At 42.2% G+C, this 22,458-nt stretch overlaps 1 protein-coding gene across 1 annotated transcript in view; it reads right to left on the minus strand.

Moving 5' to 3' along the window:
• Positions 1–3,030: 3,030 nt before the first annotated feature.
• asap3 (ArfGAP with SH3 domain, ankyrin repeat and PH domain 3) overlaps positions 3,031–22,458 on the minus strand; it is a 35,477-nt gene continuing 16,049 nt past the window's right edge. The window contains exons 6-26 of the mRNA XM_066672923.1: positions 22,339–22,453; positions 20,370–20,455; positions 18,530–18,605; positions 15,422–15,508; positions 14,772–14,881; positions 13,519–13,588; positions 13,286–13,373; positions 12,582–12,630; positions 11,806–11,969; positions 11,012–11,145; positions 10,808–10,899; positions 9,975–10,152; positions 9,721–9,806; positions 9,494–9,609; positions 9,001–9,068; positions 8,722–8,826; positions 8,217–8,412; positions 7,565–7,781; positions 6,925–7,147; positions 6,349–6,477; positions 3,031–4,644 (exon numbers count right to left, since the gene is read on the minus strand). Of these exons, the coding sequence (XP_066529020.1) occupies positions 4,570–4,644; positions 6,349–6,477; positions 6,925–7,147; positions 7,565–7,781; positions 8,217–8,412; positions 8,722–8,826; positions 9,001–9,068; positions 9,494–9,609; positions 9,721–9,806; positions 9,975–10,152; positions 10,808–10,899; positions 11,012–11,145; positions 11,806–11,969; positions 12,582–12,630; positions 13,286–13,373; positions 13,519–13,588; positions 14,772–14,881; positions 15,422–15,508; positions 18,530–18,605; positions 20,370–20,455; positions 22,339–22,453 (2,464 nt within the window). The 3' untranslated portion in view covers positions 3,031–4,569. The remainder of the gene's footprint in view (positions 4,645–6,348; positions 6,478–6,924; positions 7,148–7,564; positions 7,782–8,216; positions 8,413–8,721; positions 8,827–9,000; positions 9,069–9,493; positions 9,610–9,720; positions 9,807–9,974; positions 10,153–10,807; positions 10,900–11,011; positions 11,146–11,805; positions 11,970–12,581; positions 12,631–13,285; positions 13,374–13,518; positions 13,589–14,771; positions 14,882–15,421; positions 15,509–18,529; positions 18,606–20,369; positions 20,456–22,338; positions 22,454–22,458) is intronic.

Raw genomic sequence — 22,458 nt, forward strand, 5'->3', positions numbered from 1 at the left:
TTTCTCAGGTCAGAACTCTGGTTGGACCAGTCCAGACCCTCCTCTTCCACAGACATCCCTCTGTAGTGCGTAAAGATTGAGGTTTTTCATTATCTTGTTGAAAAATGCAGAGACCCTGTAAAAATGCCACTGCATAAATACTGCTATCACAAAGGTGTAAATCACCTTTGCCAAGTGATTGTGACACAACCCTGATCCTCAAAGACCTTGACTTTGAACTTGCTGCTGAAAACAGTTAGGATGGTTCTTTTCATCTTTCATCTTTTCATGGTCCAGAGGATACTGTATCCATGGATTTGTCTGGACACAATAAACATTTCCACTGTTTCCGACACCTCAGAGCCCAGAGAAGTCAACATGAGGCGTCTGTTTTGCACAGTAAAATTGTCAGTGCTATGTGTGAATTAGTTTATTCGTTTATTTCTGTAAATGCTTATTCATTTCTGGGTCATGACGGGTCTGGAGCTTACCTGGAATCATGGGGTTTTATGAAATCGCACATGTACATTTCTGACACTTTGGTTGACAAACTAATGTGCCCATCTTTCCTCCTTAGAAACTCAGCATTTTTAAGACCCTTCTTTTGTACTATCATAATTACAATCACTTGTGGACATCATTCATTCATTCAATATTTGTTAGCGGTGGGTCCGGAGCCTAGCCAGAATCACTGGGCGCAAGGCGGGACCACAACCTGGAGGGGGTTGCCAGTCCTCCACAGGGTGACACACAATCACGCATTCTCACACACTCACACCTAGGGACACTTTTGAGTCACCAATCCACCTACCAACATGTATTATTGGACCATGGGGGGAAAACGGAGCACCTGGATGCAACACACGGGGAAAACACACCAAACTCTTCACAGAAAGTCACCTGGAGCAAGGCTTGAACCCACAACCCCAGGATCCTGGAGCTGTGTGACACTGTGTTGACATCATGTATTTTTATTTATTTATTATTTTTTAACCTAAATTCTTGCCTTCAGTTTCTCCCATCCTTTCTTTTCTCTTAAAACTTGGATAAAATGAATATGGAACAGCTGCTTGAATGAGTTTTAAAGTCACAAAGCAACAATAAAATAAATAAAAAGTACCCTTGTTGTTCAAAATAAAACAATTTAACATTCTAGAAATTAACATATGTTAATCCTAAAATATGTTGGATATGTGCCCAAGTACCAATGTGTGGCCACAGAGAGATTTCAAGTATTGGAAACATTTGTTTATATTTTTCCATATTTATACATTTATATGTTTTTCCATATTTTTACATTTGTATTTTTCCATATTTCCACATTTATTTATTCCTGTGTCTGTATTGTTAACTGAGCAGGTGGTCCTAAACTGTCTAAAGCAGGATTAGTTTGGGGTGTGTGTTTGGTTGGTTGTTGGGTACAGTCTGCTGTTTGGGCAAGGTATATTCAGATAATACAAACCACATTTGCAGAAAAATGGGACATTTTCTAAAATGCTGTAAATAAAATAATTCTCTTTAAACTTGATTTATTCAAATAGTTATCAAATGTTTTATAAGTGTAATATTTGCTCTTTCTGGCTTCATACAGGACTACAGCTGCTCAACAGTCCGTGGTCTGACTTTGCTCTTCATGGTGACCCCAGTTGACAGATCCCTAACTGGTTTGTCAAGCACACACTGTTGTAGCACTTTCCAGGAAAAGATAAAGTATTGATATCACTCTAAACTCCAATACACCACACTAAGTCAATATTAAATTCCCAAGAATGCACATCACCCATGCTTGTGGTTACTGATGGTCTCCAATACCATGACAGATATTGCCTCTTCCACATGCTGCTAGCAGGGATAGACCATTTTCTGACCATTCTCTCATGAACTCTGCCACATGGAACCCATTTTTGCAATATCTGAACCTTTGTTGGATGCTCCAATTATCATTTTTTGTATTACCTGCATAAACTTGAAATTCTAAAAACATGTCCCTTTCCAATTTCTAAACCTAAATTTGCTTACATTTTAAAGCACAATTAATTTGTTAATTGAAAACACTGGAAATCCATTCTTTGTACATTTATCAGTTGTGGATAGCACCATGAAAAATTGGCCAAATCCTCTCTGCCAATGCCCAACAGCTTATTTTGTGTGATTGTGTGGGGCGGCACCTCCCTCACTGGAAAAATAGGCTCGTCATTATTGGAGGCAATCTCAATGCAGAGAGATGTAAATATGAAATACTGCAACCAGTGGCAATTCCATATCTCCACAGTCTGGGACCGAACTCTATCCTCCAAGATGACAACACTCTCCCCACAGAGCAGGGTTTATCAGAGACTACCTTCAGAATTTGGGAGTGGAGTGGATGGAATGGCCTGCCAGTGTCCTGACCTCAAACCCATTGAACACTTGTGTGATCAGCCTGGGTGTTTTGTTTGTTCCAGAGTGACCAACACAAACACGTTGGTGGAGGCTGTAGTGGCTGTGTATGGTTTTTCCACATGGTACTGAGGCTCCTGTTTGTTAAATGAACTTAAAAATGAAACTTAAATGAACCAGTACACCAAACACCAAGAGAGTCAATGGCAGATTAAGCTGTTTGGCATTGGCAGAGAGGATTTGGCAAATTTTTTATGGGCGCAACCCATTTAATCATCTCTACTGCTCATCTCACAAATGCATGCTCCCTACAAATATGTCACCATTTAAAATTTCCTTACTTTTGTGCTATGTTTAAATAGAGTTTGTATTAGGTACTGGCCTAGTGTTTTGCTTGTTAGCATAATGCTAAACAACAGCAGATGGGATGCTGTGTGACTTGCACAATTGTCCTTTAAACAGGATTTGTATAAACACTAACACGGCTTCTTTTACAGATTTACAGTAAGTATATTTTTCCTGTAATTTCCTGTAAAATGTGTCTAGCATGTTTAAACACATGAGAATTCAGTGCATGTTGTGGAGTCTTTAATGACATCAGTAATGAAACATAAATATAACGATGTACAAACAAATGTTTTTTAATGAAATGTTTTTATTTCATTATCATTTTTAAAATAATTAAATATTTATAAGTACACAATGTACATGTCCAGTTTGCAAATTACACAAACCCACAAGGAAAGATTTCACTAGACATTTTGATTCTCCTGCCCAGATAATGAAAAACTGAAACATAATCCTCTTACCATAAAGAAATGTAATGTAAAATATTGTCAGGATTCTTGTTTTGTTCCATGTCCACTGTATTCCCCCCTGTCTCCCTTAGCCATGCCCCACACCTCTAAAGCAGTCTTGTGACTGAATTCACAGGTGTATACACATGCTCTTTGTTATTTATGCCCTGTTATGTTAGTCAATGTTTGTTGCTCATTTGTTGTGTTTCGGTTCTCTGTGTTTCCTGTGTGTAATAGTGTTTCAGTTCCTGTGTGTTCCTTTTTGAATACATTAAACTTCACTCATCTCTGCACATGCTTCTGCCGTTTCATCTCTCCTTTCACCCACATGACACCCATAAAAATCTCCAAATTTCAGTGCAGGTCTGCGATAGAGACTAAGCTCACTACATTTAAATGTCTAAAAGGCATAACACATTTAAGTAAAACTATTTAACATTCTATTAACTATTTCTCTTATTGTTATTGATGCCCTGTAATTTGCTATATATATTGTTATCATTTTATTGCCCAGGCCTAACACACACACACACAAACACACACGAGCACATACTGTTTGTGTGGTAGATCTACTTTGGGACTGGAATTCAGTCGATATTTATCTAGTTTTATTTTATAAGGCGCAGTCTCCAGACCGGACATCCATTATCCCATTGACCCAAACAGTGTCCTGTTTCTGTACAGAAATTTTCCAATCGACTGAGGATTGAGGTTGTGGTTTGATAAGTGTGTCTTTATTATTAGCACTTTTCCTAAAGTTTACTTTGTGTCCTTTACCCTTTGATAGATATTTAGCCGTGCTCGTCTCTTGTTGATGGAACTTATATGTTCTGTTCTCCAGCTGCATTATTTATATTTGCGCACTTCTTCTTTTGGTGCATATTTGATCTATGCCATTCCTCTCTTCCTTTTTGTCCATGCTACTCTTTTTGTTGGACTTTTAGCAATTCCTCACTTTTACAGACTTTACTCTGATACTGCAGCCTGTTTTTGACTTGAACTCATCTCTCACAATTTGTAATTCTGTTTGGCACAAATAACATATATAGATTTGCTTTTAATCACCCAAGCTAGTGCCATTAAGTAGTATGCAATATAATATACAGTGGTGTATATATGGCAGATTTGAGGGTGCCAAACATCCCCTTTGTAATCAGACTGTTAGCTATGATGTCTAGCTAAACAGACCACAGATGGGCAGATATTGCAGGCAGAGTATGCTAAAAAAGTTACTGTGAGGAAAATGTCAAGGCAGTGTGGGTAAAGTGACAGGCATTCCACAAAAACACTGCACCAGCTGCATTTAACTATAGCTTAAGTAGCGCTAAACCACTACAGCTAGACTCACTACTCATGGTTGGAACGCAGGTAAAAGCAGTGTTGCATTTCGGGAGGAATGAAATTTCCAGAAGAATCACTCTCCCAACTTCTGCACATAGTTTACTGGAAAGGACCCACTTTTTGACGGCTTCCCCTCTATGTGCCCGACCTGAAAACAACATTGAACATAAACATTAGTGTAAACAAGCAACCCACATAATTACAGAATAAAGCTGGATCTGAGAGAGGGGACAAGGAGGAGACAGTGGAGCCGAGAATGGGAACAGTGAGGGGACAGTGGAGCTGATAGGGGACAGTGGAGCTGAGAGAGGGGACAGTGGAGCTGAGAGGGGGGGGGCAGTGGAGCTGAGAGAGGGGACAGTGTAGCTGAGAGGGGGGACAGTGGACCTGAGAGGGGGGGGCAGTGGACCTGAGAGGGGACAGTGGAGCTGAGAGGGGGGGGGGCAGTGGACCTGAGAGGGGACAGTGGAGCTGAGAGGGGGGGGGCAGTGGACCTGAGAGGGGGGACAGTGCAGCAGAGAGGGGGGCAGTGGAGCTGAGAGGGGGGCAGTGGAGCTGAGAGAGGGGACAGTGGAGCTGAGAGAGGGGACAGTGTAGCTGAGAGAGGGGACAGTGTAGCTGAGAGAGGGGACAGTGGAGCTGAGAGAGGGGACAGTGGAGCTGAGAGGGGGGACAGTGGAGCTGAGAGGGGGGACAGTGGAGCTGAGAGGGGGGCAGTGGAGCTGAGAGAGGGGACAGTGGAGCTGAGAGAGGGGACAGTGGAGCTGAGAGAGGGGACAGTGTGGGGACAGTGGAGCTGAGAGAGGACAGTGAGAGGACAGTGGAGCTGAGAGGGGGGACAGCGGAGCTGAGAGGGGGGACAGTGGAGCTGAGAGGGGGGACAGCGGAGCTGAGAGAGGGGACAGTGGAGCTGAGAGAGGGGACAGTGGAGCTGAGAGAGGGGACAGTGGAGCTGATAGGGGACATTGCGGGGACAGTGGAGCTAAGAGAGGACCATGAGGAGACAGTGGAGCTGATAGAGGGGACAGTGCGGAGACAGTGGAGCTGAGAGGGGACAGTGAGGGGACAGGGGAGCTGAGAGAGGGGACATTGGAGCTGAGAGAGGACAGTGAGAGGACAGTGGAGCTGAGAGGGGGGACAGCGGAGCTGAGAGGGGGGACAGTGGAGCTGAGAGGGGGGACAGCGGAGCTGAGAGAGGGGACAGTGGAGCTGAGAGAGGGGACAGTGGAGCTGAGAGAGGGGACAGTGGAGCTGATAGGGGACATTGCGGGGACAGTGGAGCTAAGAGAGGACCATGAGGAGACAGTGGAGCTGATAGAGGGGACAGTGCGGAGACAGTGGAGCTGAGAGGGGACAGTGAGGGGACAGGGGAGCTGACAAGGGACAGTGGAGCTAAGAGAGGACCATGAGGAGACAGTGGAGCTGAGAGAGGGGACAGTGCGGGGACAGTGGAGCTGAGAGAGAGGACAGTGGAGCTGAGAGGGGACAGTGAGGGACAGTGGAGCTGAGAGAGGACTGTGAGGAGACAGTGGAGCTGAGAGAGGGTGCAGTGAGGGGACAATGGAGCTAAGAGAGGACACTGAGGGGACAGTGGAGCTGAGAGGGGACAGTGGAGCTGAGAGAAGGAACAGTGAGGGGAGTAACAAGAAAGGCTCCTAATACAGGAGCCTAATACTCCTAGTTCAGTGTAGATGTTATATCTTCAGTGGATGTGTGTGTTTTTCGTGTCCAGTGTAGGCTGCTTTATCTTTGATGGGACACACGATCAAACTAGGAAAAACATTTTAAGTGTGTATGTGTGTGTGTGTGTGTGTGTGCGCGCGTGTGTTCGTGTGCGTGCGCGTGTACTCACCCACCAGTGCGGATCATCAGCAGCAGTTACTACGATAATATCATCCTTACAAAAGGCCAAGTGGTCAGAGCTGACACCCATACAGTCGACTAACGCCCGAACCTTCCTTAGCCGTGGCCTCTTGGAGCACTAACATACACACATGCACGCACACACACACACACACACACACACACACACACACAGAGGACCATTAGATTGTTCTCTGTAATTCACCCAGGTTTCCTCTTTGTTCCCTAAATGTAGTAAATGGTTTGGTGTCTGAAAAGTAGATGTCGCTGTTTTCTCAGGGTTTTTACCTAAACACAGTCTACAGTCCCTGAGCACGGCTAACAGCAGCAGTTGAAGATTTGCAGGTGTCCTCATGTCATTTGTACTTCTGTTTTACTGAAGCAGGTGCAAAGGTGGGGTATTTGCTCCAATGTTAACTAGGTTCTCAGTGTTAAACGAAGGAAGCAAATTTCAGAAGCCAACCATTCCTCATCTGATGCAGTCAGTAAACATTTATTTTCACAGCACTTTACAAAGTTAAACTCATACAGTCACAGCATAAAGAGTGTGTGTTCCACCTCTTACCATGGCGTTCTTGCGGGATCGCGGCGGAGGCTGTATGAGAGGCAGCGCATTAGGGCTCATGCTTGGGTTAGCATTGGCATTAGCCATTCTCTTGTTCACACTGCAGTAGAGTTCCTCCACACTTCCTCCAGAACCTGAAGAACCAGAACTAGGAGAACCAGACACACACTTCCCCTGTCCACCGCTGCCACTCGTTCTCCGATACGACGTTGTCTTCTCTGAGCTACAAACACATACACATTGTAAATCTAGATAAATGTTTAACAGACTCTGAATGTGTGTCTGAAAACTCATCCAATAGTCACCAATTCCCTTAATCGAGAGTCAGATCAATACGTAGCTTAATGGAGACATAAAACTTTAACACCATGAAAAGACAAACACTATTTACTACAGTGATTACAATGTTTTGTACTAAGAATCAAATGGGTTTGTAGTCATTAATAATAATACATTACATTTATAAAGATCTTCTACAGCAGTGTTTCTCAGCCCTACTCCTGGAGACACCCTGCCCAGATATTTTTTAACCAATTGGTCTGCAACTGGTCCTTGCAGAATCACAGTGGTGTGAGGAAAACCAGGACCAGGTCTGAGAAACACTGCATTAGAGCCTCTTTATAATTGGATTAGCACTTACACAACCGGGCCTATGGAGCTGTGTGTCGGTGAAGGTCCATCCCAAGACACTGTCTGTCTCTTTAGTGCAGATGCAGAGAGGGGTGAGCGAGACAGGGGTCCCGAGGCCTCATTCAGTGAGGAGTGGGGGCTGTTCATGAAAGAGCCCCCGGATGAGCTGGAGCTGTGGCGGGAGTGAGATTCCAACCCTAAGACACTGATCTGAGGGTCAGAACGTCCTGCAGAGACACACACACAAAAAAGTAGCTTCAGAAAATTTTGACAAAATTTAACAAACTCTAATAATAACTCTTAATAAAGTCTTAGTCACTAGACCACTAGAAATATAACTAGAAAACTGGCCTGTCATTCCAATCATAAATACTTTGTTAAGCGTTTGAGGTTAAGCTAACACTATCTAAGTTATAAAACTAATGTTTTTAGCATTTATGCTAACACTGTCTCATGTCCCCCTTCTTCCAGTCTTAACACTTAGGACAAGTGTGGCAAATCTTGTAGTGTTTTTCTTACCCTCTCCTGAGGAATCGATGTATGGAGTCATGCATGAACAAATCACAGATGTTTATGAATATTAAAGGACAATGTATAACCTGAATTATGATCTGAAAATCTCCTGCAGGTAAAATTTTAAAGTGATTTATGGAGTGTCTTACCTCTCTGGATAGATTTGGCAGGGAGTGGAGGGGGCGTGAAGTCTCCAGAGGGGGCGCTATTGGCCGGAGTGTTGCAATAAAGGAAGTCCACGTTCTGATAGGTTTTATTGGTCATTCCCGTGTTAAAGTTCCAGGGACAGTTCCCACCACTGCCAGCAGGGGGCAGAGGAGATTGAGGGAATCTGGGTGGGCTGACCTACACCAAACACAGGGAGAGTATAAAATAATGGAAACGTTGTAAAATTTTGGATTTTGCTTCAGGGATTTCCAACAATCATTTATATTTATAAATCATTCAAAGGTGGGTGGCAGTGTTCAATTGTACATCTTTAGTCGAGGTAAAAGTGAAGAGTCCTGTGGCTGGAGACTGATCAGTGATAAATAGATGAGTTCAGGTGTTTCTGATAGTGGCCAGTAAATAAATTTTTAGCGTAAATGTGTTAAAGTGGACAGTGTTAATATCTATAAATATTAATGTGTCCTTTAAATGGCATGAGACACAAACCCTCTCGTCCAGATCGTCTTCACTGTCGTAAATGTCCTGCGGAGTTTCCCACACAAACTCAACATGAATCTGAGTATTAAACTTTCCACTGTGAGCGAGCTCCAGCTAAGGACACACATACACACATTTTTAGTGCAAGGCAAATATAGAAAACAGTACAAATAAAAATAAAAGGTTTCAATATAAAGTTCTAATCTCGCTAAATTCAGGTTTCCTGTCTGATCTGGATAACTTTATCTGTATAACCGGAGGACGCGTGTGTTGTCAGGTCAAACTCACCAGCTCTACACACTGTGTGTGTTGTAAGCTCTTAGCAATGTCCAGGGCAGTCTCTCCAGCTGAGTTTACTGCAAGGGGGATGAGAGAGAGAGGGAGAGAGAGAGAGGGAGGGAGAGATATAAATTACAAAAACAAAACTTTGTATGTCCATTATTCACACACTCACAAATAATGTATTTTACTGGAAACTTTCCACATTTCCACTGAAGAAATTTCTAGATAAAAATTTTTAAAGAATGCTGTTATTCAGCTTATTTTATTTTACATATTTTTTGTACAAAAATATACTATTCACTGACACATACTGTTTTATATATATATATATATGTGTGTGTGAGAGAGAGAGACGTGTGTGTGTTTGTGTATGTATGTTGTGTTTGTATGTGTGTGTGTGAGAGAGAGAGAGAGAGAGAGAGAGACGTGTGTGTGTTTGTGTATGTATGTTGTGTTTGTATGTGTGTGTGTGTGTGTGTGTGTGTGTGTGTGTGTATACCCGTATGTAAAGTTGCCTTCCCCTTAAGCAGCAGTTTTACACACTCTGGTTTATTGAATGTGGCGCTATAGTGAAGAGCTGTGTTTCCTTCAATCGTCTTCTTTTCCAAACAGCCACTGTAACAAACACACACACACATTAAACATAGTAAAGTCTTCATGGTAGTCTTCAATTCTGTAAGAGATGTGTCCTGTTCAGAGTGGAGGATCGTCCACCAGAACACTCACCTGTTTTGAATGAGGAAATCCACCATCGCTAAAGAGCTTTTTTCTGCCAAACGGACCGCCAGGTGAAGAGGGGTTTCCTTCAGGTCCTATAAAGGGGGGAGAGAGAGTGAGTGAGACAGAGAGAGAGAGAGAGAGAGACTGAGACTATAAAAATAAAAGATAATCAAATGATTGTACAATTTCATAAGATATATATAGAAATATATGTGTAATATATATATATATGTGTGTGTGTGTTTCTCTGTGTGTGTTACCTGGTCAGGTGTAGCTGCAGGTTTGCTGAGGTCTTGTCCCTCGGCGTAAAGCTGCAGTAAAGTTACAATGTCTCTGGATTTTACAGCGTCATAAACTCTCAGAGGCTCAGACTGTTCTTTGGGTAAAACATAGCGTCGCTCCACGTACTTCGCTGTGATGAACCCTTTTCGTGCATTCCTGACACACACACACACACAAATTTCTATATAGATCTTATAAAATTGGATAATTATTTGAATACAAAATACTTATATGAACTAAGGTAAATTACATAAGTGTGAATGTCTGTGTGTTTGACCCCTCGGGACCCCCAAGCTAATCTCACTTCTTCTGGAATAAAAAGAGTTAATTGAGTTTGTTCGTCCACCACAGGTTGAAATACCACTGTGAGTGTTTGATGGCACTCTGCCTCAGGAATATCAGTGAGGCCAGGAACAGATGGTGGACGCTTATTTATGGATCACAGACCTCAGTCCACTGAATGGGGATCAGTCACTTCAGAGAACACAGTTCAACAGTTCCACAGCCAAGTTCTGGTGGCTTTACACCCTCTGATCAATGCTTGACACGTTGCATGGAGTCAGCATATCTTTGTACATTTCATCTGATGAGAAATGTCCTGTTTCTCATTTAATTTACATGTGCTTCAAAGCATTTTCTACTCTGCTCCAGAAATTACATGGTGCAGTTTCTGTAGTGCTGGGCCCAGAGTAGCTGTGACAGAAGCTCTGTTCTCCCTATTACAGCTCAGGGTAGCATCAGAATGACCTTGAAGCTGTAACTTTAAATTAAATATGTGCAATGTCATGCAGAGTTCATGGTGTGAACTCACATGTCGCTGGTGGGTAAAGGTTTCACTGAGTCGTCTCGAAGGTTCGCCTCCAGAACGTCATTAAACCTGCTGTTCCCAATACTCACCGCCAGCTGAGATAAAAACACCAGAACCAAATCATTAATCGCATCTTTAACAGCATTCTAACTTTCACAAAGTACAGACTGCCAACAAAACGTGTGTGTGTGGTGGGAGGGGGCTTACCAGCAGCTCGGATGTGCTGAGCATATCGAGTGTAAGCGACTGAATTCGTGAATAATGTACTCCGAGCTCGCGGTGGATTCCGGAACATTCGATACAGGTCAGAATTCCCAGGTTAGTGGACAACCAGCCTGGGTCTGAAAGGAAAACACACAACTTCATTTGTAAACAAGGACACACTGCGGTGATGAGGTGAAACACCACGGAAACGAAGCAGCTCAAGTCCACTGGAGCGATTTGCTGTGGTTTTAAGACTGGCTGATTGGCACGCTTATACTAATGGGCTCAGATTGTATTTCTCCTGTGAGGGGGCAGTGCTGCAGGATCAACAGGTAGATTTACGTACATTTGCAGGTTTTTTGTCAAATGAACAAAACACTGTCCACACACTGGGTCTGAGAAGTCAAGAGTATTTTTAAAACTAAAACCTTCAGACTCTACATAAAAGATCCTGTTTTTATATATAAGTCTTTTAGGAACATTTGTATTAGACAGTGCTGAGAAGAAAGTCTCATCCTGGTCAAGCCCATGCAGACTTGTTTACATACACAAAACACAGCAATAGACAACAGCCACAACGTTTTATTAAGTCCTTGAGCTCTTTCAAAGAGGAGTCTCTTGAATAGTGTCCAGTGCAAAGGTAACTACAAGCGTTCCAGACCACAACGGTTATTATTCACTGGTGCTACACTGATATTATACACAAATTTATACGTCCACCTATGACTTCCTTAAAACAGAACACTGATATGACCCAGGTCAGGTCAGTGTGTGTGTTTGTGTGTGTGTGTTTGCACCTGGAGCTCCACAGTCACAGCAGGCATCGTTCCCAGGAAGATTATGGAGTCCGGAGATGATGGAACAAGACAAATCCTGCAGCCCACTCCCCCACTGCAGCTCATCGCCCCCCAGAGCTTTGTTTAATGCAGCATCTTTACTGTTCTGCAGCACTGACACCCAGCTACAGTCAGAGAGAGAGAGAGAGAGAGAGAGAGAGAGAGAGAGAGAGAGAGAGAAAAGCATCATAAAACATGAGAAATGACCAAAAGCAGTGAGCTGCGTGTGTGATGATTTGGGCACACATTCAAAACCATGCCAACTGCTGGGTTATTGATCTAAATAACTTGCTACAGTTGCTTTCTAGGCCACCACCCCCCAACACACTTTCAAAATCCATATTTGATCCTCCATGATTTCAGGGAGATGTAGTGTTTATGGAAAATTCACTGGTTCTGCCACAGTGGTTCCCTCTGTGTTGAGCAACATCATACTATCTTACTTTATCTCATGTTGTTACATTCCCACCATGTGTAGTAACACTGCGCCCTGAGTGCGCTCGAACAGCCCAGCAGCAGAGTGCCGAGCTATGACGGCAGAGAAAAGGTTAAACACTCTGCAGACGACATGTTTGTTTTTCTGTTCTTCACCAAAAGGAAAATCAGAACTTTGTGCTTTGGGCTCTCTGTGTCCTGCTCTGATACACACACTCTGAATGACTTATTCATGAGGTGTGTGTGTGTATGTGTGTGTGTGTGTGTGTGTGTGTCCTTTTTAGAGGGAAATGAATCCTTACATCATACATTCCTGTTCATCCTCTGCCTGGAAATGATATGTACGATTATCTGAGAGCGAGTCAGAGAGATAGAGAGGCAGAGAGAGAGAGAGATAGAGAGGCAGAGAGAGAGAGAGAGAGAGAGAGAGAGAGAGAGAGAGAGGGAGTGAGAGAGAAATAGAGATGGGTGTGAATGGAATGAGAAGGAAATGTGGGAAAAACAAGGGGTGAAGTGAATGTAGCACAAATGACAGGCCAAGACAAGCCCTCATCACACACGCTTTTCATTATATAAAACACACCCACCCCCCACCCGCACACACAGAAAATACAGCCATTTACAGCACCTGCTTTTGATTATAACACACACACACACACACACACACACACACACACACACACACACACACACACACACACACACACACAGACTGTCTGAGTTTTTCATCACACTTCACCTCAGAAGTCAAAGTAAACAAAAATCAAATCTGTATTTAATATATTTATAATAACACTGGACTAACAGGAACAAACTCTCTACCCCAACCCCCCGCAACCAAACACAGCAGTACACACTCGAATCTGTCCGTACAAAGTGTAAGTTACTATGTAACTACAGTCATGATTACATTATTGCTGTGCATTTCAAATTAAATAAACATGAAATATCAATAACTGTAGACTTCCTCCCAGATGATTCAGAGAAGGTCAACTCTTTCACTCACGGGTGACCAGGTCAAAGCTCCTCCTCTCCTCAGGGTTGGGACGCACCTGGCAGGTGAGCAGGTTGAGTTTAGCCGGTGGTCTGTTGATCTGAGACACAGTGGGTGGGGATATGCGGTTTATGTTTATATCACTGAGGTGTGAATATTCATCTGTAAAAGAGCTGGAGTTTATTATAAACAACATGAATAAAGTCTCTTTCTCTCTCTTTGTGTGTGTGTGTGTGTCTGCTAACCGTGCTGTGTGAGATGGTAAGACAGCCGTATTTAACGCCACACTTCCTCTTCTGCCACACTTTCCTGATCCTGAAAAACAAAGGATTAAAAATCACTACTGAAAAGTTCACTTTGTATACATTTCTATGACAACAACCTTCATCATTGTCTCAAACCCCAGGCCAAGGAGGAAGATGTTTATTACAAGAAAGTAATAAGCTTTTTCTTCAGTCATCAGAAGACACAAATACACTCCTCTGACCCCCACATTCCCCACGACAGTCCTTTAAACATACTTTAATATTCAAATCTAGCCCTAGGTCCTTAAGCAGTGAACAAATGTACCACTCTCAGGAGCAGGTGAATTTTCATCTCAGTGTTCATCAGAGTAAAAACATCCTGATGCTCCATGTTTCCTATCACTGTATAAAAGGACATTCCTCTTCACCTTCATATGCGAGTGCACACACGTGTGTTTGGCTTGGGTTTGTCCTGGAGAGTGTGAGCCCAGAACAGGGGTGGGCAATCTGGCCCATGTGGCTGCTGAATTGTAGTACATTCAGGGCAGAGCACCGCTGATTTAACTCCTTTAATTACTTGGTCTCAGTAATCATGTGACCTCCTGGTAGGTTGGAACAAAAAACAGCAGCCACGCTGACCCTCTGCGAATAAGGATGCCCACCCTTTGTCTAGAACCTAGTCAGATTTCAAACCAGACTTAATGAACAACAGCTGAGTCTCTCTCTTTCACTCACTCACTCACACACTCACACTCCCAGCTGCAGTCCCTTTACCTCCCTTCAGCTCAAACAAACACAGACCTGAACACTCCACATTGAGGTTAGGAATGGACCAGAACATTTTAGAACTGTGGACGATTTTAGAACCACAAGAGCATTTTCAGACATTCCATTACGTTCTTGATTTTTTCTAACACTGTTACTTTGGAGCAGTCTGAGAGTGGGGTAATATTTTACATTGGTGAGAACCAGAGAAAATACTCCAAGAACAAATGAATATAGAAAAGTTATAGAACTGAGAGAATGAAGGGAGAATGCTGTAGAAAATACAACAGAGGAATGTGTATAGATTTGATTAGCTCTGTCCAGCTCAGGCACAGATTTTGAACTTGAAATCTTAAACTCCAGTCTGAACTCATGGGGTCTAATGGTAATTGAGCCCTTGGAGGTGTAAACACGGTCAGACGGGAGTTTATTCAGAAGTTACATCGTGTAAACCTAAATGTAAAAAACGTAAACGTTCAGCTCCTCACCCGTCGCTCTTCTTCAGCAAAAATCCAGATTTCTCTGTGCCATATTTCTTATTCCCCTGCGGCTGGTGGATACTGTAGCCATGACCCGAATTCTTCCTGTTCAGGTAGTCCTGAAAAAGACCATCACCCGCATCATCACTGTCATCATCAGCAGCATTGTCACCAACATAATCATCACAATCATTCAACATCATAACCGTCACTGTCATCATCACCAACATCACTATCACTATCACCATCATCATCACCACCATCAGCATTATCATCAACATCATCATCATTACTGTAACTGTTACATAATCATCACAATCAACATCGTCACCGTCACTGTCATCATCATCATCATCATAAACACTGTCACTGTCATCACCAACACCATCACCATTATCATCACCATCACCATCTTCATCACTGTCACTGTCATCACCAACACCGTCACCATTATCATCACCATCACTGTCACCATCTTCATCACTGTCATCATCACTGTCACTGTCATCACCAACACCGTCACCATTATCCTCACCATCTTCATCACTGTCATCATCATCACTGTCACTGTCATCACCAACACCGTCACCATTATCATCACCGTCTGCATCATCATCACTGTCACCACCATCACCACTGTAGTCCTGTTTTACACTTGCCTCTTTGCCATCCACCTGTAGCTGAGTCCTGAGAGCATTACGCAGCTGTGAGAGCTGCTTCACTTCCTCATCCTGGTCCTGACGAACCTGCAAACAAAAAACCCAAGATGGTAAAGGGGGGCTTATCTCTCCACAAAACCAGACTTTATCATATTTATAAAACCAATAATATCAGCCATTCTGAGTGACTTATGGTCACTTTACTGGAAACCACTCTCACATTATTCCACTTCTTATATTCTCAGTTAGAGAATCAGTTCATGCACAGGTGAAACAACAAATGAAAACAACAAATAGAAACAACAGGTGAAAATAACAGATGGAAACAACAGGTGAAACAAACTGTGACCCAGACCTTTCCTTGGTGTCATGAATATGTTTGTTGAGGAACCTTTCAACTCAGACAGACAGTCCCTCAGTCAATCACTCACTCAGTCACTCAGACAGACAGTCACTCAGTCAATCACTCACTCAGTCACTCAGACAGACAGTCACTCAGTCAATCACTCACTCAGTCACTCAGACAGACAGTCACTCAGTCAATCAATCACTCAGTCACTCAGACAGACAGTCACTCAGTCAATCACTCACTCAGTCACTCAGACAGACAGTCACTCAGTCAATCAATCACTCAGTCACTCAGACAGACAGTCACTCAGTCAATCACTCACTCAGTCACTCAGACAGACAGTCACTCAGTCAATCACTCACTCAGTCACTCAGACAGACAGTCACTCAGTCAATCAATCACTCAGTCACTGAGACAGACAGTCACTCAGTCAATCACTCACTCAGTCACTCAGACAGACAGTCACTCAGTCAATCACTCACTCAGTCACTCAGACAGACAGTCACTCAGTCAATCACTCACTCAGTCACTCAGACAGTCACTCAGTCAATCAATCACTCAGTCACTGAGACAGACAGTCACTCAGTCAATCACTCACTCAGTCACTCAGACAGACAGTCACTCAGTCAATCACTCACTCAGTCACTCAGACAGACAGTCACTCAGTCAATCACTCACTCAGTCACTCTCACCGGTGCTGTTTGATGATTATTAGAAAATTGAAATCCTGGACAGAGCTCAGCCACTCCTTCATTTTCTGGGAAAAAAGAGAAAGTGGCAGCAGCAGGAAACTGACGTGAAGGGAATTTCAAATTGAACACAGCCTAAGTATTATTTTTTTTATTGAAATGATTAAATATTAATATTAGATTAGATTAGATTAATATTAGATATTAATATTACAACAAATTAAATCTAATTAAATATTACCTATTTACCTAAAATAAACATAAAATCTAAACTCTTTTCTGAATCTGGACCAGTGTAAAACTGATCTGTAAACAAACGCCACTGTTAGAACAGACTTTACTGCATCATGACTGCTGGTTTAGTGTCAAAGACACTGTGTGTGGAGAAATATCTAAATATCAATATTTAACAAATACTTAAAATTTTAGCCACATTGAAATTGGTGGAATTTTTTGAAGCATGTGGGTCATTAAGACAAATGTTCATTGTATTCATGAGATTTGTGTTTTCCCGTGTGTTATGATTAGAGTTAAACCAGGGCAAGTCTCCACAGGAGAAGCGTATATTCACAGGCTTCAACTGAACCAGTTCCTCTGAGGAAAACCTTCCTCAAACAGATGAGTTGCAACACACCTCAGTAAACAGACTCTACCAAAATGTCTGCAACCCTGAGAACCACTGAGAGATCATGCAATGAATAAATTAACACAGGAAAATATGTTACCAAAAAAAATTCTTAAATATGTCTACAAGATATAAACCAATCAGAACCCAACGCTCTGTGTAAAAGTCAAAGACCACCTTCAGTCGTCTCAAACCAAGCTGGAGTTAAATATTTTCCCAGAGATACTCCTGAAGAAATGGGAGAGACAATGATCTAACGGCACAAGGACAAGATCAAAAGTAAAATAAGTGTAAAACAAAAGAGTCTCTAAGGTAACAAACACAAGAACAACACAATGTTCCTCCAAATCACTCACAGGCTTCATTCCTCTTCATTATTACTCACTGAAGTGCAGTGTGAAACCAAACCAAACTGAATCAATGAGAACTCTGTTTAAATTGAGTTCTGGAGGTGGAGGAATGTCCCAGTAGAGTTCTCTGAGTAACAGTAATGAAAGCTATAATATTTATGTTGATATTATTTTGTTGACAAATATTTTGTTGAGGATTATTATTGGGTTAAAAACAAAAAGTTAATAACTTGTGTTTAATGGCAGTATATAACTGGAAAATAGATAAAGAATATTCTCAGATTTTTGCTCATTGTAGAAGTACATTTACACATGCACACACACACACACCCCTTTCTTTGAAGGCTTTAATCAAATTCCATGGGCTCTGTAATTCAAGACACTTCCTCATTCTCATATACACTCCCGCATGGAAAAGGAGAGGGAGAGAAAGAAAGGAAGAGTGAGAGAGACACAGAGAGAGAGAGAGAGAACGGTATGATAAATGTCTGGAGTAATCTAAAGGTCTGTATACATTGGAATTAGCAGAATTCTGTGTTGTCCTCCCCCCGTGTTTGTGTGTGTGTGTGCGTGTGTGTGTGTGTGTGTGTGTGTGTGTATGTCATCAGAAGAAAAAAAGCACTATTGAAGCACTTACATCTTCCATGACCTGAAGGTCAAGGAGAAGAGGCATGTTTATAGAGTACGCAACATTTGAACATGTTACAGAAGAGTGTGAACACAAGAAAAATAAGGCAAAGAGAGTAAAGTCTGCTTATAATAACAAGGACAGCAACATAAAACAAACAGGAAATAATAAGTAATAATTATAATAATAAATAAACAAGGAAATAATAAATATGGAATTATCCAACATAAATAAACCCTTGAACCTTGAGTGTGTTATTAAACCTGCATCGTTCAATAAAACAGAATAAAGTTCACTGTCTGAAAACACACTCACCAACACTCATGTTGGATTTTTAATGGCATCTATGAATTGTTTCAGGGCTAGGAATTTAGTTCAGATATCTCCATTTACATAGGACCAGCAACTACAATTAGCCGCTTGCACACACCCACACCCACACACCCACAGATTATTACAGATATTACCGTGTGGATGGAGGCTGCCAGCTTTTCCACAAATGGATTCAGATTTTCAGCAGCTTTTAGTCCATCCTGGAAAAAACTGAGGAACAAACTGCCATTGATGATCATGCTCTTCACACAGATATTAACTATTAAATATTAACAGCACAACAGAAGAAACAGCAATCAATAAAACACACACACACACACACACACACACACACACACACACAGATAAATACACATCAGTCAGTTGTTTAGGATTTGGTCAAAAATTATAAAACAATTCTAATATTGCTCATATTCATTCATTCATTTATTCATTCATGATCTGTAACCCTTATCCAGTTCAGGGTCGCGGTGGGTCCAGGGCCTACCTGGAATCATTGGGCGCAAGGCGGGAATACACCCTGGAGGGGGCGCCAGTTCTTCACAGGGCAACACAGACACACACACACTCACACGGACACTTTTGAGTCGCCAATCCACCTACCAACGTATGTGTTTTTTGGACTGTGGGAGGAAACCGGAGCACCCGGAGGAAATCCACACGGACACGGGGAGAACACACCAACTCCTCACAGACAGTCACCGGGAGCGGGAATCGATCCCACAACCTCCAGGTCCCTGGATTTTGCCCATATGCTATTTTCAATGTTAGGTGAGCACTAAACCAAGGATTATGTGAAAAGTGACGTATCTGGAACTTAATGGTTTCTCACAGATTCACTTTCTGTCACTGGCTGGTTTTGTTGGTAATTAATCTTAGGTGAAAATCCCAGTCAATGGTAGAGCTTGCCTGGCCATATCTACCTCAATACCACAGAGAATAATCATATTCTAATGGACTTTTTAAAATGAAAATGTAACTGGGCAAAGATATCATTTTAAAATATCTAGAAACCCGTAAGCGTCTGAACGCCCCCAAACACAGTATGAAACACACCCTGATAGGCAGGACAGGATATAGAAGACAATCTTGAACAATCTTGAATCATAAAACACTGCTATTGTTGAGCTGATTGATTGATACAGAAACAATAGATTTGTGGAACATGAGATGATCGACTAAAAGAAAAGCAGGATTCGGAGAAGCCAATATTATTCAGACCTCCTCAGTTCCTTCTGGAGATCAGAGTGTTTGAATGGTTATTGTTAGAGAAAAGCTCTATTTGTGGCACTGTTATGTCTCACATAAAACAATGTAATCCGCTGTTCCTTTGGGTCTCTGTCTCCTGAACGTCCTGCTGAGGGTCTCAGTCTTCTGCAGCACAGGGTCCTCACACTCTGGCCCACTGCTGTCATCTAACTGGCCCCTTTAAGTACAGCAGTGAGTTTTCTGGCATCTGTACATCTCCAAACTAATGACACTACCGTGAACTACGGTGAAAAATAACAATTCAAACAAAATCCAGCCACTGAGTTTAGAGCCCCTTTAATCCGGAACTTTGGGAGATCCAGTATCTGTGACGTTACCCTGTGTCTCACACGCACACACACACACTGCCGTAAAACACAGTGTAGATGAGCAAGAGGACCGAGAAAATGTCCAGAGATTTACAAAATTTTACCTTGCCTTTAGTTTGAGGGTCCCCATCTGTCCTGTTACATACTGTCTTTGTTTTCAATGTTAGTCCACTATATTGCCTAGCATGCATCACACAAACCAAACTCCTGCTGCTAGCTTAGCCATAAACTATATTACTCCCCTTCTGCTGGGCAAATGATTCCTTACAAAAGTGAAAAACCAAAATTTAAATTTGTTCTACATTTTTCTAAAGTCTAAACTTTACATTTCAGCGGACGTGTTCATTAAAGTGTGTGAGGGTTAAAAAGGAAACACGCTGTGTAGAGTTCAACATACTTCAGCTGGGCCTGGAAATATTTGATGAGGCTCTGGAGCAGATCTGGACCCTGACGAATCTTCATCTCCTGAACTTTCAGCAAATACTGAAAAACATCAGAATATCATAAAATATCCAGGTAATGTGTGTGTGTGTTTGTGTGTGTGTCTCTTAATGTAGTGTGTGTGTGTGTGTGTGTGTTAATTAAGTATGTGTGTGTTACCACGGTTGAGTGTGGAAAGCCTTTCAGGAAATAATTATTACTTTGTGCATATACAAACCGGATTCCAAAAAAGTTGGGACACTAAACAAATTGTGAATAAAAACTGAATGCAATGATGTGGAGATGGCAAATGTCAGTATTTTATTCGTAATAGAACATAGATGACAGATCAAAAGTTTAATCTGAGTAAATGTAACATTTTAAAGGAAAAATTTGTTGATTCAAAATTTCACAGTGTCAACAAATACACGTAGCAATAAGTGGCTGGAAAAAGGAAATTGAGCATATAACGAACAGCTGGAAGACCAATTAACACTAATTAGGTCAATTGACAACATGACTGGGTATAAAAAGAGCTTCTCAGAGTGTCAGTGTCTCTCTGAAGCCAAGATGGTAAGAGGATCACCAATTCCACCATTGTTGTGCAGAAAGATAGTGCAGCAATACCAGAATGGTGTTACCCAGCGTAAAATAGCAAAGACTTTTAAGTTATCATCAACCGTGCATAACATCATCAAAAGATTCAGGGAATCTGGAACAATTGCTGTGCGTAAAGGGTCAAGGCTGTAAAACTCTACTGGATGCTCGTGATCTCCGGGCCCTTAAACGTCACTGCACCTCAAACAGGAATGCCACTGTCAAGGAAATAACAGAATGGGCTCAGGAATACTTCCAGAAAGCATTGTCAGTGAACACAATCCACCGTGCCATCCGCCGTTGACAGCTGAAACTCTATAGTGCAAAGAGGAAGCCATTTCTAAGCAAGCTCCACAAGCTCAGACGTTTGCACTGGGCCAGGGGTCTTTTAAAATGGAGTGTGGCAAAATGGAAGATTGTTCTGTGGTCAGATGAGTCACGATTTGAAGTTCTTTATGGAACACTGGGACGCCATGTCATCCGGACCAGAGAGGACAAGAATAACCCAAGTTGTTATCAGCGCTCCATTCAGAAGTTGCATGAGTGCTTGTGGCATGGGCAGCTTGCATGTCTGGAAAGGCACCATTAATGCAGAGAACTATGTTCAGGTTCTAGAACAATATATGCTCCCATCTAGACGTCATCTCTTTCAGGGAAGACCCTGCATTTTTCAACAAGATAATGCCAGACCACATTCTGCAGCAATCACAACATCATTGCTACGTAGGAGAAGGATCCGGGTGCTGAAATGGCCAGCCTGCAGTCCAAATCTTTCACCTATAGAGAACATTTGGCGCATCATAAAGAGGAAGGTGCGACAAAGAAGGCCCAAGACAATTGAACAGTTAGAGGCCTGTATTAGACATGAATTGGAGAGCATTCCTATTTCTAAACTTGAGAAACTGGTCTCCTCTGTCCTCAGACGTCTGTTGAGTGTTGTGAGAAGAAGGGGGGATGCCACACAGTGTTAAAAAATGACCTTGTCCCAACTTTTTTGGACATTTGTTGATGCCATTACATTTTGAAACAACAAATGTTTCCCTTAAAATGATACATTCTCTCGGTTTAAACTTTTGGTTTGTATATAATGGTTTGTGGGTGTATATCGGATTATCAGTTTATACATTGGTTTCCTAGGATATATATTGGTTTGTATGTATTGGTTTCTTGGTATATATATTGGACTTTCTGTATGCACATTGGTTTGTTGGTATATATATTGTACCCACAAACCAATGTATGTGCCATTAAACCAAGTAGTTTCTTCATAACCCAATATATATGCACAAAGTACATAATTATTTCTTGAACGGCTTCCGTCTAGGTCCATTCTCCCAACACACACACACCTCACACATCTGCAGCTGAAATGTCCTCCTCTCCCTCTCCATGTCCTCCACCACTTCCGAACACTCCAACCGGATCAAACCAGTCTGTTTATGCCTTTCCCTCTCCATCTTCATCCTGAG

This window comes from Hoplias malabaricus, chromosome 1, assembly GCF_029633855.1.
Source record: "Hoplias malabaricus isolate fHopMal1 chromosome 1, fHopMal1.hap1, whole genome shotgun sequence".
In the NCBI taxonomy this organism is placed as follows: Eukaryota; Metazoa; Chordata; class Actinopteri; order Characiformes; family Erythrinidae; genus Hoplias; species Hoplias malabaricus.